The 18,779-nt window shown below is 30.9% G+C and overlaps 1 protein-coding gene across 1 annotated transcript in view; it reads left to right on the top strand.

The window, feature by feature from the left end:
• The first annotated feature begins 1,253 nt into the window (after positions 1 to 1,253).
• The window catches only part of LOC136985834 (WW domain binding protein VOPP1-like), a 39,961-nt gene continuing 22,435 nt past the window's right edge, over positions 1,254 to 18,779 (top strand). Inside the window, exons 1-2 of the mRNA XM_067283204.1 lie at positions 1,254 to 1,500; positions 15,296 to 15,351. Coding sequence (XP_067139305.1) covers positions 1,432 to 1,500; positions 15,296 to 15,351 — 125 coding nt within the window. The 5' untranslated portion in view covers positions 1,254 to 1,431. The remainder of the gene's footprint in view (positions 1,501 to 15,295; positions 15,352 to 18,779) is intronic.

Genomic DNA, 18,779 nt, shown 5'->3' with positions numbered 1-18,779 from the left:
TAAATATTTCCACACTTTCAGTGAAAATAAGAGCATGACCAATTAGTCATAAGGATAAAAACATATGGTAGATGTAAAATAGATGGAATACCTTCTCAATAATCATTCATTTGTTTATATTCTTTTCAAAAATACAAAAATTATTTCACTGAATATAACATCAACATCTGTATTATTTAAATTATTTCTATTATTCAAAATTAATTTAATAGAACACATTGCAAATTTATATTTAGTAACGCAATCGAATGTTATTTTTTCCATATTTAATAGAGAATTTTAAACATAAATAGGTTTTTTTTTAGAATTCAAAATTACATTTTAAATTTGAGATGGAAGCTCATATATATATTTATACAAAATTATTACAAAACAATTGTAGAATTACAAATTATTATAGATTATGTTTATAAATAGTTATTTTAATAGAGTCAACAGAAGATATATGCAAAAAATGATTTACAGATGTGTATCAGTTCATTGGATTCTTGTCTGATGTGATCACAAAAAGATATGTTGTTGCTATAGAGAAAATACATTCATTGGAGTGATTATATCATTACTAACAGTTAAACAAGGGAGATGAAATTAATGTAAATGAGACATTTATATGATAATTTAATGAGAATAAACACGGGATTGGATTCATATTAGATTTTAATTACATGACTTTTATCTCTCAGTACTTTAAATTTACAACTTACTTCCTGTTTCACCATAACACTTAAGTAACGAAATTAACACTTCGAAATCATTATTAATGTTTAAATACGTAAACACGTATTAAAAATAGTTAAATCACAAACCTCACTAACAGAAATAGCAAATGAAATTATTAACACGGCAGACATCGAAAACATATTCGATTCGTAACTTTCACGCCAGACGAATATTAACCAAAATTAATACCATTATCTAAACTGAAATCCGATTGGTCGTTCGAGAAAGGATAACTATTGCTAACCAATAAAAATATCTGTAATAACAGACGTATTCCCGTATTAGGTTAATTTGGAGTGTCTCCTGAAAAATTATATATATATTATTATCATCTTTAGTAAAAAATATTTTTTATAACAAAAAATTACTTTTTATATTAATTCAAATATTTTATAAGATAAAACTTTAAATTATAAAATTTATCGTTATATGTTTTAATACTTACGTACTAGAGTAATAAGTATTTTTGTAAAATGATCACTGATTGGTGAACGAAATGTAAACATTGCAATATCGACCAATAATATGTTGGTTGTCATTATTTGGCGATCATTTTTGTACCGAGTAGTATCTGAAATTACAGTTCACTTGCAAGAGAGGGAAGTTTCTTTGTCATTTGCAATATTTGATGTGCATTATTTTTAATCAAGGAATCAAATTTCAGTTCATATTTTGTTAATGTTAATATTGTGTTAGAAAGAGCCAGTTGAGATGATGAAAAACTCGTTTAACTTCAAGATTTTCATTTCCTTGTTAATTCTATTGATAAAAATTAGTTGCGTAAGTAGTTTTGAAATTATTTTAATTTAATATAATCAATAGTTAAATTAAATTATAATATATTGTGGCCGTCCGATGATTTTGACTGTGATATAACATCATGATGCAATACACTGTTTATATATCACTATATTCATGTTTTAAAATAAAATTTTAAGTTTGTTTATAAAAATATGAAATATTTGCTTAATTTAAAAGTATTACTGAAATTATTTAACAGATAATCAAACTGTGAAGTCATAACAATAATTATAGGTAATATACCATTATATAATTCAGTTGCATAAGAATACCTTAAAGGGATGGCTTATAAATCATGTATATGTTTTAAAATAAATAGTAATTGCATTTATTCAGAAACTAAAGCATAATTTAAGTGTTTCTTTTTGAAAAAAGAGTTGTTACTAAGCACACATTTTGCCTTGGATTGTATGTGTATAACATTCTTTGGATTATGTAAGTTACAATATCATTGTTCTATCTTGTTTTATTTTCTTTATTACAAATGTATACCATATAATTTTTAAACAGTTGTGTGTATTCAATTAAAAAATGTTTTGTACCTTTCCATCAACTGGGCGACATTCAATTTTCAATCCAGTTTTAGAAAAACTAAGTTTAATTTCACATTTTTTACAGATAAACCTTATTTTACAAACATGTGTATAAACATATTCATTGTAATATTAAACATGTGTGAATTATGATGAAAATATAGATTTCATCAAAAATAGTAGTAAAAATGAATGGCTCCCAGTTAACGGAAAAGTACCAAACGTTTTTAGTTTATTGAAATTGTTGGTTACAAAGTGGGTTTTGATGTGACATTTGCTTAGAGCAAGCTGAAGAAATTACTGCTTAACAAAATTCAATGAACATATATTGTAATTTTTGGTTATAAAATAAAGCCATCTGATATTAGATTTAATAGATTTTGAAATGTTTAAATTATAATTAATATAAATAGTGTTTAACTTTAAAAATTTGTTGATTTTATTTATGTTTTGAAGATAACCACAAAAACTTTAATATTTTATATAAAAAACAATTTGAACAGCTTCTAATAATATAGAAGACTATGGGCTGATTGTTTAAATCTTTAACAGAAGAGAAATAAATTTGATAAAAGTATGCAATATAAAAAACAGTATGCAAAGAATAAATTAAGGTTTTTAGATTACTGGTAATATAATTTAATTTAGATTATTAACCAGTTCCAATGAATATGCTGCCAATGAGGTATCTGCAAGTATTTTTTAATGGTGAACTCATGCTTCTTCATTCAAGCCCTGAGAAACTATGATGTAGATCCAATGTATTGTAAATCTTTATTGAAACCTATTATCCTGATGGGAATTATTTACAGTGAACTCTTGTATTACAAAATGATCAAAATTTAAGGTCTTTTGATCATTTTGTAAATTCCTTCAAGGACAACTCATAAAATGGTTGGAACTTTTTAAATGTTTTCCTGCTTTATGATGTGTTGTGTTTTTTACTTGTACATTTCAATGAAAGAAATAGAAATTGAAAGTATAATTTTTAAGTTAATCAGTTTTATTAGAACATGTAGATGTATTCAGAATATATCAAATTACCTGTAGGGCAGAGGGTGCCACCACGTGACCTTTGCCCTCTGACCTCATTTTCCTCTCGGACTCCAACGAAGAGATGCTTTTTCGTTCTACGCTAACCCTTTAGAGTTGACGGCATCACTGATCTCATATTTGTACAGTAACTCAATACTATTGTAAATATCTCATAACTGCGACAAATAAAGTAAATTATTCGCCTGGATCAGGGTCTCAGTTAAACCTCACCAATTAAACAAAGGACACAGGACACTTGGGTCGAGGTCAATGCGGACATCAGACATGGTAGGACCAAACCCAGACCAATTCTGCCTAGCATCAAAACATGCCACGTACGGATTTTAGCCACGCCGCTAAATATCTTTAGACGACTTATTTTGTTTTAACCCAGTGATTCTCAAACTTTTTCGATCCACCGCCCCCTTTGTTCCATAAAGTTATACTCAATGCCCCCCGTGCGAGAAAGGATTGGAAATATTCTTAGGAAAAGTTTTCTATGAATCTCCCACTTTGTGCCTTTACCATACATTGTTCTTGACATCTGGAAACCATTAAATGCAATGTTCCCTCTTATCCGTTTGACAGAGGAAAGGGAACTTTTACCTTTAATAATCGTTCAGTACCCTGCCTCCAGCGCCCCCTAGATTTACTCAGCGCCCACAAGGGGGCGTTATCGCCTACTTTGAGAAACGCTGTTTTAACCAAATTTGAGTAAAATTTTAATTTATATAAAGAAACTATATTGTTCAGTTTTAACTTTATTTTCAAAAAGTGTTCTATTTTCTTTATAAATCATGAGATGAAGTCATCAGGAGACCATAATAGGAGAAAATGGACTATGGCCCAGGCTCATTAAAAATTGTTAATTTATTATAACTATTATTATTTTGTTTTCTTAATCAACTTTTTTCTGTTTAACTATCTATGACATTCTACATTCTGAAACTATAAAATTAGGAATGTAAAATTTTTATATATATATGTATATATAGAAAAGAACATAGATATTTCATTCTTACCTTTCTTTTTTTCTATTATCTCTTCTTTCACTATAATCAAATTGTTTCTTTACATAGGATTACAAATATTTTTAATACTGTTTTTACATGACAAGTTAATTGATGAGGATGAGTTAATCCTAATCAAGACTAAGAACTTGATTAAACTTTATCTGAAGAGAATAGAGTTAGCTAATTCAAATCAATATTCTAATGACTGGGTTACTTTAATATCATTTCTGCACCAATTATGCCTCTGCTGAAATTAACAAATGGAAGAATGATGTCATATTAATCTAAACCAAGTTGCATTCTATATGAACATTATCTTGACTTCTAATTTTGTTATTCCCAGTTCACTTAATTGGGACAAATCTCATCACAGTTAACTTTAGTCATTTAAATGTAGTATAAGAATAAATCTTTCTTTTCTTATAGGTCCCAAAATTTTTTAGCCTTGGGCCTCAAAAAGCAGTATCTGCTTAGATGAAATATAAAAGATGATTCACTCAAGACTGAACACTTTATTCAATTATTGCATGTTCTTCAGATTGCACAGTCACATTTGATTAATTTGTACAGTAAAATCTCGATTATTGGACTAATTCATGCAAGAGCTGGTGTCTGTTAAAGCTGAAAGTCTGTTATTTAATAACGTATATTTTCCAAAAGCACGTGTTAGTAGTGTTACCACCCATCCGGTTTCCACACGGACAGTCCGGGAATTGACTCACTGTCTGGGTGAATTATTAATTTTGTCTGGAATTTCGTAGAAATTGTGAAATTATGATGAAACAAAGTTCTTGCAAATATTGTTATAAATTTACACCATTTGAACAACGAAAGACTTCACACTCACTGAAACTCATCTGCCATTCCACCATGTTACTCTGTTTATGCTGATGTGTTAAGTGCAACCTGCCTCTCAACCCTTTTTTTTGTTTTGCTTGTATGTTACACCTACACAAGTCCCTAGTCCCTAACTGTAAGGCCAGGAACACATATGCGTAAAATTGTCTGGCAGAAATCTGAATCAGAAATCAGCTTTCAGTTTAGTTTCTGTTTTACGCTTTCATGCCAGAACACACATACGTAAAAATTCTGGCCGAATAGGAAAACACCACTGCCACTAACAGTGCTAATTTTATTAATTTTTTCCTCTCATATAGGCTATCTATCCATTTGTACTTTCCATTTTTTCTCCGCTTCCTCTGCTATAATACAGAAAATTTTAATTAATAGACTTATATTCCGAATTCAAATAAAGAACGTGTGATCTAAATACTAGGCCTATATTCTACTAGACCTACCTGTTGTTTGAAATTTTGCACCTATAGCCATCCATAAACGTTGTTTAAATACAGTGTCTTTATACATGACACTGATGTTGTCGAACGGATTCAATAAACCCCCTCTATTTCATTTGTTTTTTATTTTTTCAAGACCGTCACAATTATAGGGTTGACTCTCATTGCTGCCATTGTTAGAATAAAAAGCACTTGTCTACTTTGACGTCACGGAAAAGACTTCTTTATTTGAGGAATTTTGGCATAAAACTTTTATGGCATAAAAAGTACAGACATGCTCTACTCTTTTTTTTTTTTCAGTTCTGTTTCAGCCAAAATTTCAGAAAAATTTTTACGCTTTCTGTTTTATGCTAGATTTTACGCCGAATTTTACGCATGCATGTTCCTGGCCTAACTGATTTAGAACCAGCATGCACATTATACTTTGCATTGTAAAATGACATTGCGCATGCGTCAGGAACTTCTGTTCAAACAAACTTGACCTGTCGTCCAGGTCAGCGATTTTGTAAAGGTGGCAACACTGTGTTAGAAAATTGAAAAATTAGTTAGTTTATGTTTTTACTTATATAGATTGCTTGTGTAATTAAAATTAAGTATGCATGAGAAGTTAAATTTCTCAGAAAAATTTTCTATGTGTACTATTGCTTATTCTTTATTTGGTCAAAGAATGATCATGCTAGTGATATTTTTTCTTAAGTGGTCTTTTTCCAGGACAAGCAAAAAACAAAGTTAAAAGGCCAATTTCTACTGTCATTAGGACATAAGAACTGGCAACAGAGGCATGGAAAAAGATAGTACTATAAAGCTGGAAATCACATTTTATTATTAGCAGCAGCAAACAGTTATATATTTCTATGTAACAATAAGTTACACAGAAATATGGTGTATATTCAAACGTGTAGTTTTGTCATTCACATCCCACTGTACATGGCACCAAGTATCATTCCACACACGACTGTTCCCAAGTAGATAGCAGTGTTCCAGTTATTACCAAAGATTTCTTTTGACCAAGAACTATCATTGTTCCAGTCAAAATTGTTGGCCAAAATGCTCACACATACGCTGGTATTAATGCTCATTGCTGCAATCTTTTTTCGCATTAGAACTGCCAACTAATGAATTTCACTACAACTTTACAATGGTTATCCTCATTTTCAAAGAATGCAGATATAAATGAATACATTTTTTTTAAGGTTTATATCTGCTTTCTTCAAACCTGAGAATGACTTTTTAAAACAAAAAAAAATGTTTGTTTTTATTATATTCAACAATGTATGACATATGGAAAAGGTTCTGTCTTGCTAGCAGGACTAGCTTGCATATTACAGGAGTCTAAAGTTAGGGTCTACCCATAAGAGCACTGGTCCTTCAGATAGGCTACTTTCCAAATAATCATAATGTACTCACTCTAGTTTTGAAACTATTAAACAAGTACAGTATATGATCTAAATCAAAATAAATAAACAAACAAACATTTTTTGGAAAATACAATTTATGAGCAGTGACTTTTGGATTTGAAAAGAATCTGTTAGTATAATTATATATAAAAAGCATTTTAAAATTAATAGGGTGTTAATTTTCACATGACATACGGACTGGAATTTTGTCTATTAAATCCAAATTTTGTTAAATCAAGGTTTTACTATAATGGAAAATATACCTTAGTCATAAGTCAAACAGCTACTGCATTACATTGGGCTACTTTTCTGCAATTATATTTAATTAATTTCTAAATAATTTGATACTAGAGAGAGGTGTTAGGCTCCATCTCTTATTAAATTTAACAATTATAATTAAATTGTTTTTCTCTACTAATGCAAACTGGATACAGACTAACATTTTCAATATAATACTGAGATCTTTATCAAGTGAATTAACATTCCAATATTTGGAATCCATATCAAACAATGACATATTACAAAACTAAGAAGAAAAATTTTTAAATAAATAATTACTGTGAAATTTTACACCTGCAGTATACAGTAAACATATAAGTAAAATTGTTTTACACTGATACTTTAACAAGCATTTTTCCATTTAGTGATAATGTGATGTAACGTAACAGTTCAGTGTGGATAATACAATGACATAATTATGGGTTTTGTTAGTTGAAATGAGCATGATAATGTTACATTTTATCATGCTGTTTAGAATGGTATGCAATTTAATACTTGTGAAATGTTTATTTCTAGAATTTTCTTTTTATAGTCAGTGGTGTAGCTAGGGTTCTCTGGGCCCAGTGTGGAACCAGATTTGTGGGCCCCCGAAAAAATTTTCAGCAGGGGTGCCCTTTTCTCCGTAATGGTAATTGGGAATGTCCAAACAAAACCAAGTATTTTTTCTGTAAATTTTGGCTTTAGAATTTATTTAATTTATTTAGAATTATTTAATTTATTATCCGTTAAAAACATTGTGTTTAGAAGTTCAATTTCTTTCGTTTGATGAATGATGCATTAGGTATTTTTTTGTTTTGTTTACGTAAACGAACTAAAATATTTTTGTGTAGTGGTGTATATAGTGTGTAACTAGATTATAGTTGAGTTGCTGGTTTTCGTCTGTAATAGGGTCCCAGCAGCTTGAGCAGCCAAAAGCCAAATTTTGCTTTGTTCTGATTGCCGTAAAAAATTTTCGGTCTTTTTTTGTGTGATTTTGGGGCCCCCATGGGCCTATCCCTTTCCAGGGGCCCGGTGCAGACTGCACCTATCGCACCCCCTAGCTACACCACTGTTTATAGTTTTAGATTGCAGCTGATGAGACTGTTGATAAAGGGGGCTACTATGTATTGTTGTTGCATTATTTTTGAATTGCATTTTAAGTTAATTAAACATTAAATTTTAGTTTAAAGGTAGTGTTAGACTACTATTTTGTGCTAAGTTTAATAATTAGGATTAATTTTGAATTTAATTATATAATTTAGAAAATTTTGAGAAAAAATGATCTGGAATAGAATTTAAAATTTACAACTTTTGCTTACCATGCAGATATATTAATTTAATAGTTATGCTACCTTAACTTTTGTCCATTTTTCATTTCCAGATATATATGTATTACTGCAAAGTTGTATATAGTACAATATCAATTTTTTATTACCACTTTCAGAATATACAATTTTTGATCACAACTGATCAAATATAGTTTGTTTGAACTATAAAATTTTTTTCGTATATGTATTTTATAATTAAAAATAGATGCATTCTGACAACATCTGCTGTATCTTAATTAATCAGGATTAAATAACTTATCTAAAAGTGGTTGGGTTTATTTTGAGGCTGTTCTCTTTTCTTTAATGTCATTTTTACAATTGCACACATGCTTATTTAATCTATATATATATAAATATTATTATTATTCTTATTACTACTAGAATTTTTAAAATGTTTATTGGGAACAATAATGTTAAAACTATATTATATAAATTTAATTAAACATTACTGTTTAAAATTATATTTAATTATGGGTGTACCAAATATAGAAGATTAATTATTTGGCAGTATATTTATTAAATAATTAGTTAATATAAGTTATTTATTGTTTAGCTTATCAAATGATGGTGGCAACCTATTTGTAGTACCAAATTATAAAATTAGAATACTTGTAGCATGCTCTAATAAATTTCTGAAATTATTATTTATTAAATTTGGCAGTTATAATTTTCTAAATCTAGTTTAACTAGATTTAGAAGGATTTCATGTTTATTTTTAAAATATATTACATTTATTTATTCATTTTGAATTTTAAAAAAATTTTTAATAAAATAATTTTTTAATGCTATTCTATGATAATAAAAACGAACAACCAAACATCGGAGTTTACTAAAGAAAACATATCTCAGAAACCTTTAACCGATGCGAATCAAAATTTAACATTACAAACGTTTTCAGACCCCTCCTAGGTCCTTCCTCAGGTTTCAAACAGTTTTCACCTGAGGAAGGGTCCAGGAGGGGTCTGAAAATGTTTGTAATGTTAAATTTTGATTCGCATTGGTTAAAGGTTTCTGAGGTATGTTTTCTTTCGCTATTCTATGATTTATCATTTTATACAGAGAAGTCTATTTCTTATTTTCTTTAAATATTACTTTTGAAATATTGTTCCAGTTTCAGAAAATAACTTATAAGCAACACTTCTTGCATGTGAAATATTTAAATTAGGCCTAATTCTAAACTTTTTGAAGATAAGATTATTTTACGGCTTGTAAGAGTAGTCATAGCCACTTGAATTTGTTCTTGTTTTAAAATTTATAATTATAAAGAAATTAACTTTTAAGACAACAAATTTCAATATCTCATTCTAACATCAATAGCATTTCTATGTTATTGATGTTAACATGAGATATTGAAGCCATCTTTTTATTCTTTAGCAAAGGAAGGTTCAATTATAGGCACATTTAGGTTAAACAATGACTTTGTGCTAGAGTAAGTACAGATATATAAAAAATGTTTTGTTTTTAAATAAATATTGTTAGGTAGCATTTGTCAATTATTTTTGACATTGACTTTTTACTTGAAATAGATGGATTTTATTGTTTTATTACCCTGTTTATTGTGCATTTGTAGCTTTCTCAACACACAAAAAACTTTTTTTGTTTGTATGCTGTTTGTACTGGGACACAAAAAACTTTTTTTGTGTCCCAGTACAAACAGCTTTAGATAAAAACTAACGTTTTCAACCAAAAACTTGGTCTTCGTCAGGCTATTGACCAGTATAAAATTCGAAACTGGAATTCGAACAACGTGTTTAAAATTATTTTAAATTCCAAATTATTTAAAAATTGGAAACTAATTTTCGCCATACATGCTACTGAAGTGATAAAAATATTGTTACATCCCCATATTTTTTGGTAGAAAATGTTAGTTTTTATCTAAAGCTGTTCATACTGAGACACAAATAAAAAATTTTTAGTGTGTTGAGTTATCCTTCCCAGGGATTGTGTGAGAAGTTGTTTTATTTTAAGCTATGTGGCTTCCTAAAAATAAATCAGTTTTTTTCTTTGACAATATAATAAATTTAAAATTATCAAGAATAAAGTGAAAATTATAGTTTTAGGGGGGAAAGTAACATTGATATCACCAATATTCGAAGTACCAACCTCACGATTACAAAACCAGTGTCCCCCACTGAACCACCAGCCACTCTAAAAATAATGGAAATTCTAAAGGTTTTAAGTGATTTACAATTTTTCATCTCGTTATTGACAAGACTATGTCTTGTTTATAAAATCACGGTGTTATAAGTGTTTATCACCTTAGAAGGAGTACAATTTGGCACAGAGTATTAGGTGTCCAAATCATGTGCACATTAAAAAAAAAAAAAAAAAAAAAAACAGACTTGTAGGTACTCAGGGGATCGAGATTTAATGATATGCAACACCAAATTCTAGCAAAAGAATTGTAGAAAATGGACAAGGAGATCAAGTGATGGAACAACAAGAAACATGATTGATATGATTTTGATCCAAAGGAGATGATCAATATTAGTTCAATAGTGTCGAACCTTTCAGGGAGCTGACATAGATTCTGATCACAGCTTAGTCATCTCAAACATAAAGATAAAACTAAGGAGGAAAGTTAATGCACATTTCCAAAAAAAGAGACATTTCAAAGCTAAAGATGAGAAAATAGGGAGCATATATAGAAATACACTTGAGAAGAAGATAAAAACCCTAGACAGGATGGAAGAGCTAGTCACAAGAGTGGAAGAAATAACAAAGGTGATAAGAAAAGCAATTGAGTAAACCCTACCAGTAGAGGAAAAAATCAACAAGAAATGGATCACACAAGAGACCCCCCCAAGCAGCGGTCAGGGAACCGGGGTAAAAATGAAATTATTGGGGGTAATAAGGAATTTCTCCAAAACCTAAAGAGTAAAAGTTTTCAATGAAATTATTGTGTTCCAAAATGATAATTTTATTTGGTTTGTCTATTATTTATTATTTTCAGTGTAAAATGATTCAATAAATAGTGTTTAATTTAAATTTGTATCAATTTTCTCCTTTTTAAAATGGGGGGTAATGTCGACTTACACAAATATATTTGGGGGTAATGGTTAAAAAAAGTTCTCTGCTCCCTGCCCTAAAGCTTGTCCAAGAGAAAAAAGCTTTTAGGCTTAGAAGAGATATTTCTGAAGAGTGGAAAAACAATATAAGGTAAAGTGCAATGAAGTGAAAAAAGCAGTAGGATGGATAAAGCGAAATGGCTAGAGGATCAGTGTAGAAACATAGAAAAATATTATGGTGAATGTAAGATTAGAGAAGTATATAAGATGATCAGAAATGTCAACCAGAAATGGAAACCAAAGCAAATGGCAATCAAAGATGAGAAGGGAGAGGTTTTAGTGGACAGGGTGGAAGTCCTACAGAGGTGGACAAGTTATTGCTCTGAACTAAACAAGGAAATGTTAGATACAGATGTATTAGAGAATCGAGATATCTTTACCAAGTGTTGAAAATGAAAATGATATTATAAGGGAGGAAGTTGAAAGGGTAATGAAACAGTTAAAAGACAATAAGAGTCCCAGACATGACAAAATCACAGGAGAAATGATTAAGCATGAGGAGAAAGCTTAATTGATGAGATACACCAAGTGTGCAATGAGGTTTGGAAACAAGGAAAGATACCTAAAGAATGGGCAAAATCAGTATTGGTGACAATACATAAGAAAGGCAGCATGTTAGAGTGCAAAAATTATAGAATGATTGCCCTAACAAGCCATATAGGAAAAATTTTGATGATGATCTTGAAGGAGAGACTAAGTAGTTTGATGGAAGAACACTTTAGCACAACTGTTCCCAACCAGTGGGTTGTGACCCACAAGGGTGTTGCCTTAGGTTTTTTGGGGGGGTCGCCTTAATGTTAATAATTTATTTATGCTTGGTAACACACGAGATATGTGACGTAATCAGTGAGCAGCTGGCGCCCGCACCTTTCCTTATGCCTAGTGAAATTCGACTGTCGCAAACTAGCTGGGTATAGTTGAGACCTTCGTTAACAAGGCCATTTCAGCCACTTCATACTTTTAGTGGTGCTTTGTAGCCCCGATTCTGTTACTTGGCGTCGCCGCTAGAGGCGCCTCAATCTAGTTTCGGCATTCCTTCCACTAGCTCTATAGTCCGAAGTTAAGCAGATGCAAGCTCAATCATCACATTAATAATTAATACTTAATAAAAAATATTATCACTATTGTTAAGTCCTAAAATATATTTTGTCAAACCTTTTATTTTTTGTTTTATTGATCAAATATGATGGATGCAAAAGGGGGGTTGCGATTAAAAAAAGGTTGGGAACTACTGCTTTAGCAGATGAACAGGCAGGTTTCAGGAAAGACAGAAGTACAACACAGCAGATACTAACATTACAGCTATTAGTTGAAAAGGCAAGAAGAAAGCAAAAAAACATCTATTCCTGTTTTATGGACTTTCAGAAGGCATTTGACAGTACAGACCAAAAAGCCACCTTAGCATTGCTAAAATATTATGGAGTGGATCATAAACTAATAAACCTGCTAAGTTATATTAATGATAATGCAGAAGCAGCTGTGAGATTGCATGAGGAGATAGGAAACTGGTTCAAACCAAAAAGAAGCACCAGACAGGGAGATCCTATATCCCCAACTATCTTCATAAGTGTTAGAAAGAGTCATGGATAAGATGATGCAAGAGATGCAGGGAACATCAGTTCACGGTGTAAAATTCAATAACCTGAGATTTGCAGATGACATAGTTATCATTGAAGAAAGTAAAGAACAACTAGAGAAAACATTACATCTGCTTAATGAAGAAGGAAAAAGATATGGACTGACTATCAATAAAACTAAGATAAAAACCCTAGACAGGAAAAGTGAAAAAACTAAGACAATGATATTTGGTGATAACTATATGACAAGAAACATCCTAGTAGATGAGAAAAACATTGAAAATGTAGAGAGCTTTACATATTTAAGAAGCAAACTAACCTATAATCTGGATTGCAAAAAAGAAATAGAGATTAGAATAACCAAGGCAAAAACAAATTTGAAAGCAATGGACAAAATCTGGAAAAGTAAAGCAATTAGTTTGCAGACAAAATTAAAAGTATTGAACACCTGTATCTTCTCCTGCGTGCTGTATGCCTGTGAGACATGGGTAATAACAAATGATATGGAAAGAAAAACATTAGCATTTGAAAGACACTGCTACTGAAAGATCTTACAAATAGGATGGATGCAGAAAGTCACAAACGAAGAACTTTGTAATAGGATATATATGAAAAAGAATCTCTTACAAAAAATTATACAATGAAAACTTCAACTGTTTGGACACATTACATTACAAGAATGAATGAAAACAGAAAAATTAAGACTTTAGTCTATGGTATTATGAATGGATCCAACAAAAAAGGCAGACCATATAGAGAATGGATTGATGACGTGAAGTAGTGGTATGGAGAGAATGTATGGGAATTGAGAAAATCAGCAATGGATCAAGAGAACTGGAAGAAAATATTGGAAAAGGCATCAGACACCAATGGGCAATGAGTCCAGGGTTGATGATGATGATGATGATGAGGGGACTGAGAACAGAGTCAAAATAAAATACAAAATGGTGACACTCTTTCTACAAACAGGCACTGATGTGAGATTTGTGCATGCGTTGCTCATTGGGAAGTTGGAAATGCAAGCATTGCGAAATTAAATTTTGACAAATGAATCTTTGAAAAAACCCAATTACCTGTCCCATGTTATTCCCGACATATCTCTGGTCGCAACCTGCTGACCTTGACTGGTTGACCCAAGATATCTTGTATCAGCATCAGAACGTTTTTGAAACTAGATGGTGCTTGTTGTTATATATTATTATTAAAACTAACTTTTGAAATATAATTTTTATTTTATTTTTATTTTTATTTTATTTTTTTGTTTTTACATTTATTAATATATTTATTTTAAATGTGCAAAATAAAAAAATAATTTTGGATGATACAATAGCCACGATTATTTTTTTTCAAAAACAGTAAATTTTCGTTAGGCATCGACAAAAATTCATCCCAGGGCGACATGCAACGGAGAGAAATTTTGACATTGGATAGGTTAATTTCACTGAAAATGTATCATGGATGACCTTGTGGCCATGGCCGGTAAAGTTTGAACAATTGCACTCAAAACCAGCAATACCAAAGAAGGTTGGAGAATGACAACGAGCCCTACCGTGAGCATCAAAGTGATCCCACTTACTGTAGCCAAGAACAGGTCCGTGACAATGCAACCCATTGTAACCACAGTGGCAACGAAGCTCACTGTAATCTACTCCAGGACCCCAAGTACTGGTGTCAACTTTCCTCATTAGAGAGTGCTCATTTTTCTCTTTTCCTTAGAAAACAGTGCGCAGTTGAGCCTTGAGTCTCCGAGACATAGTTGTGTCCCAAAAAATGACTTTGGTGTTTTACTTGTCTTGTTTAATTTTGAGTATTGCACCTTACTGCTTGGCACATGTCAGTTGTTGGGGATGCTTTATAACCTCACCAAGTTTGGTCAAAATTGGTGACCTGAATGTCATGCTGTCCCCTTGTGTAAGAATTAGTGTTAGCTTAATCACTAAGCATTAACATTAGATTCTAAGAAGCAGATAAAATATAGAAATTATAGTTTTTATTTCAACAGAAACATTTCCAAACGATCCTAATTTGTCATCAGCTTGTTTTATAACATATTTCCTACTTATATAAACATCCTGGAGCCCAATATTTTAGAAATATTTCAAATGATTGCCAGATTTAATTTAATATAATTAATTAAATTATAATTATTAAATTTAATAAGAGATGTCACTTAACACCTATCTCTTATACCAAATTATTTAATATTTAATTAAAAATAATTTTTTCTACTTTAAGCAGTACTAATATAAATGAATTTTAATCTCTTGCAGGCATTTAGTATACATTGTACATATACATATGAATCTGGATTTGACAAACACTTTTAGTAAGTATAAATTTTTTAATTTTTTAGAAAAACTTTTTAAATGATATGCTTTCAATTATCTTTACATGTATAGATTATGTAATGATTAATTTTTGGGAGAAATTTAAACAGATGACCAGAAATGTCTAGATTTTTCTAAGTTATTTTATACTACAGTACAGTGTGGTGGAGTTGGCAAACAAAAAGTCTGATTCCAGTAAATTTGCAATGTGCAACTTCAATTCCAACCTTGCCCTGTTTTAAAATGTCACACTGTGATTCCTTTTTATAAGAAAGATACCACTGGGTATCCAAATATTTTCATCTAAAATTTCTGTATGAAAAGTCCTACTAAAATTGAGGGTAAGAATCAAAAATGGAATTTAGCTCATTGTTAGAACTAAAGTTTTTCCTTCCAATAAATGATTTTAGTTTAAGAAAGAGATAAGTCTGATGTGTCAAATTCAGTAAGAGGATTGGCAACATATCAAATCATATTTCAACTAAAGCCAAATATTATCAGGCTAAAAGTGGCTATAATACTAATAATTTATAAGACAATTTGGAGATTTTTGGAATTTGGAATTTTGCCTCTAGAACCACCGGCACTAGAGTTAGGCCTAACACCTAACTCTAGTGCCGGTGGTTCTAGAGGTCCATACAATGCTGATGTTACACCTGGCATAGTGACAAGTTTTTTACTTTTCTCAGTTCTGAAGGGGTTGGATGTTCCTTCATTAACACTGAACCTGATTGTAGCAGGAAATCATTAGCCCTACTCAAAAAGTCATCGTTTCTGCACAGCACAAACTTCTTATCTTTGTCTGAGATCAAAAGTCTTAGATTCAAAGTGTTCAAGAACTGTGTGGCAACTCTTTTCCCTTTTCCAGATGGAGTAGTAGTGTATGGACACTCTGCACCATATATCTTTGCAAAGACCTCTAGCTGGGAACACAAGTCCTTCTGTTTGCAGTTTTTAACCACTGCAATGGCACACAGAATTAACATAGATAGATCCTTTTTTGGTTTTGGGATGAACTTCAGGCCACGCTGTAGCAAGTAATGCACTGTTTCTGGAACCACTTTCCGAGTAGTTGTAGTATGGAATATTTTCTGGAGATTTGCATCTGCTCCTTGCATTCTTTAATAACTAATGGAACTTATTATCCAACTTCATTTTTCTTTGGAACACACTGTTATAGTTAATGGAACAAACTTTATCTAGTTGTTCATAAAGGATCTTCGAATCACAGATTTTAACAAAGACTAGATATGTAAGATGTATGTTTTGTTTACAATTAGCAACCATTGACTTCTTGTCTCTGATTAGTCTTGCTAAGAGCTTTCTTTCTACATGAGGAAGTAGTGGTCAAATACACCTTGGAAATGAATCATATCTTAGTAAAATGCACTTGGGACGATTTCATAATTTTGACAACATAAGAGAAATGATAGTTAAGCTCATCTATGCCATTGTTCACTAAATTTCAACAATGTAAAATGTTTCTTTACAGTTTCCATGTTAGTAACAAAGTTTTAAATAGCTATAAACACCAAATATTAAGAGAAAAAGATATCATATACCACTGTCTGTCAGCATTACGTAAAAAATAATTTTATATTTCAGTTAAAAGACGATATCATGCTAACATAATAAGTTACCATAATTAATGTTTATATAGTCAATATTCTCAATTTTTTAATTAAAATATTTCTAAACTGAGAATATTGACTACATTTGTAAAATAACTATTTTTCACTTCAATTAATTTTGTACCCTTTTTTTTAATTACTGTTAAAAATTAATATCTTTTTTTTCATGATTTGAAGAAAATTTTAGAATTTGACTAGAAATATAATAAATGTTTTTAATTTAAATGTTCAACAAGCATAAAATATTTACATGGTACACAAACTAGTTACAAGATTATACAATAATCAACACTACATGATTAATAACTGAGAAGAGCTTCTTAACTACTTCTTAACTACTGTTGTCTTCACGTCACTTCCTTTCATGGTACTCATTTAAGTTGGATGTCCTGACTAATGAAAAGGTTAGGAATCCAGCATTATGTCAGATAGATGATAAAGAAAAGTGCATATTGAGCAATACACTCCTGCATGTAAATTATTTATAAACTTGTTTTCATGTCTATTGCCTTCTAATAAAGTCAATGCTATTCTTTGTCTAAGTTCAATAACGACAACTTAGATTAACAGTAATTAACATTCTGATTTCTTTTCTTCACTTTTATAAACATCCAAACTCAATAGTCATATATTAAAGCCAAACAATTGACAAATTATATTGAGCTATATTACTATGACTATTATTAATGAAATGCTAAGTAATTTGACACTAGAGGCAACCACTGGGTGCCATCTCTTGCTTATTTTAATAATTATAATTAAGTTAATATTTTAATAATTAATTTAGAAGGTTCTGGAATAAAAGAATTGGCCTAAAGTGGTACTCAAATCCATAACTTCTACTCACAATGCAGTCATGTTGCCAGTTAACTATTGAGTTTAGATGTTTATATTTGTATATACAATATATACCATTTTATTTAATTCTATCCAGAGATTATCCTTTACTTCTTTCCTGCAGCTTATTTGGAGACCTACACATACATTATTGTGACTAAACTTCTTATTTCTAGCTTAACACTCATAATCCTATCATTTCTTCGGATTACCTCATAAACACCATGTCTTAACTCTCTGTTGACTATAATGCCTATCCATTCTTCTCTTTTTCATCCACTCCATCAAAGAACAGCCTATAGCCATTTCCACTCACCAGTGGCTGAGTGGATAAACCACTGAATACTGGTGGTTGTGGGTTCACACCTTGCCAATGGGATGGCCATATGGAGTTTTCCAGGTTTTATTCACGTTAGTAACACCGAAATAGGGGCCAATTTCCCATAAAGTCTTCTTGAGAAGCATCTCTCTTAGCAAGTTGTGTTGCAGTATACAAATAAACTAAACTGTAGCCATTCTCAGCTCTTTTACTTGCTTTTCATCTGGTTTCCTGCAGGCATAAGATCCTCATTCTTCTTTGCTGCATCAAGTCCTCTAATTCAGTGGTTCTTAACCCATGGTTTGCCGAACATGGGTGCTCCATGAAGCCACTTCAAATGTTTCACGAAAAAACAAATATACAATTAAAAATTGTTGCAAAAGAAGAATCAATACAATGTAAAATCATTTTTGTATGGAAATGTAATTAGCAAATGCCAATGTCATCATCTACTAGAGTGAGTGTGCTTGATTTCAAAAAGGTTTGCCGTCTCTGCTTAAAGCTGATGTATTGTAACTGCTCCACAGAAAAAAATGTCAAACTTTAGAGTTCCCTGACTTCAAAAAGATTGAGAACCACTACTCTAATTCTCTGCTCTTTCCAGTCATTGTCCCAATGTTTAACATTTCCATTCTTACAT

This window comes from Centruroides vittatus, unplaced genomic scaffold, assembly GCF_030686945.1.
Source record: "Centruroides vittatus isolate TY-2023 unplaced genomic scaffold, ASM3068694v2 contig_979, whole genome shotgun sequence".
Lineage (NCBI taxonomy): Eukaryota > Metazoa > Arthropoda > Arachnida > Scorpiones > Buthidae > Centruroides > Centruroides vittatus.
This window is presented reverse-complemented; position numbering and strand designations above follow the sequence as displayed.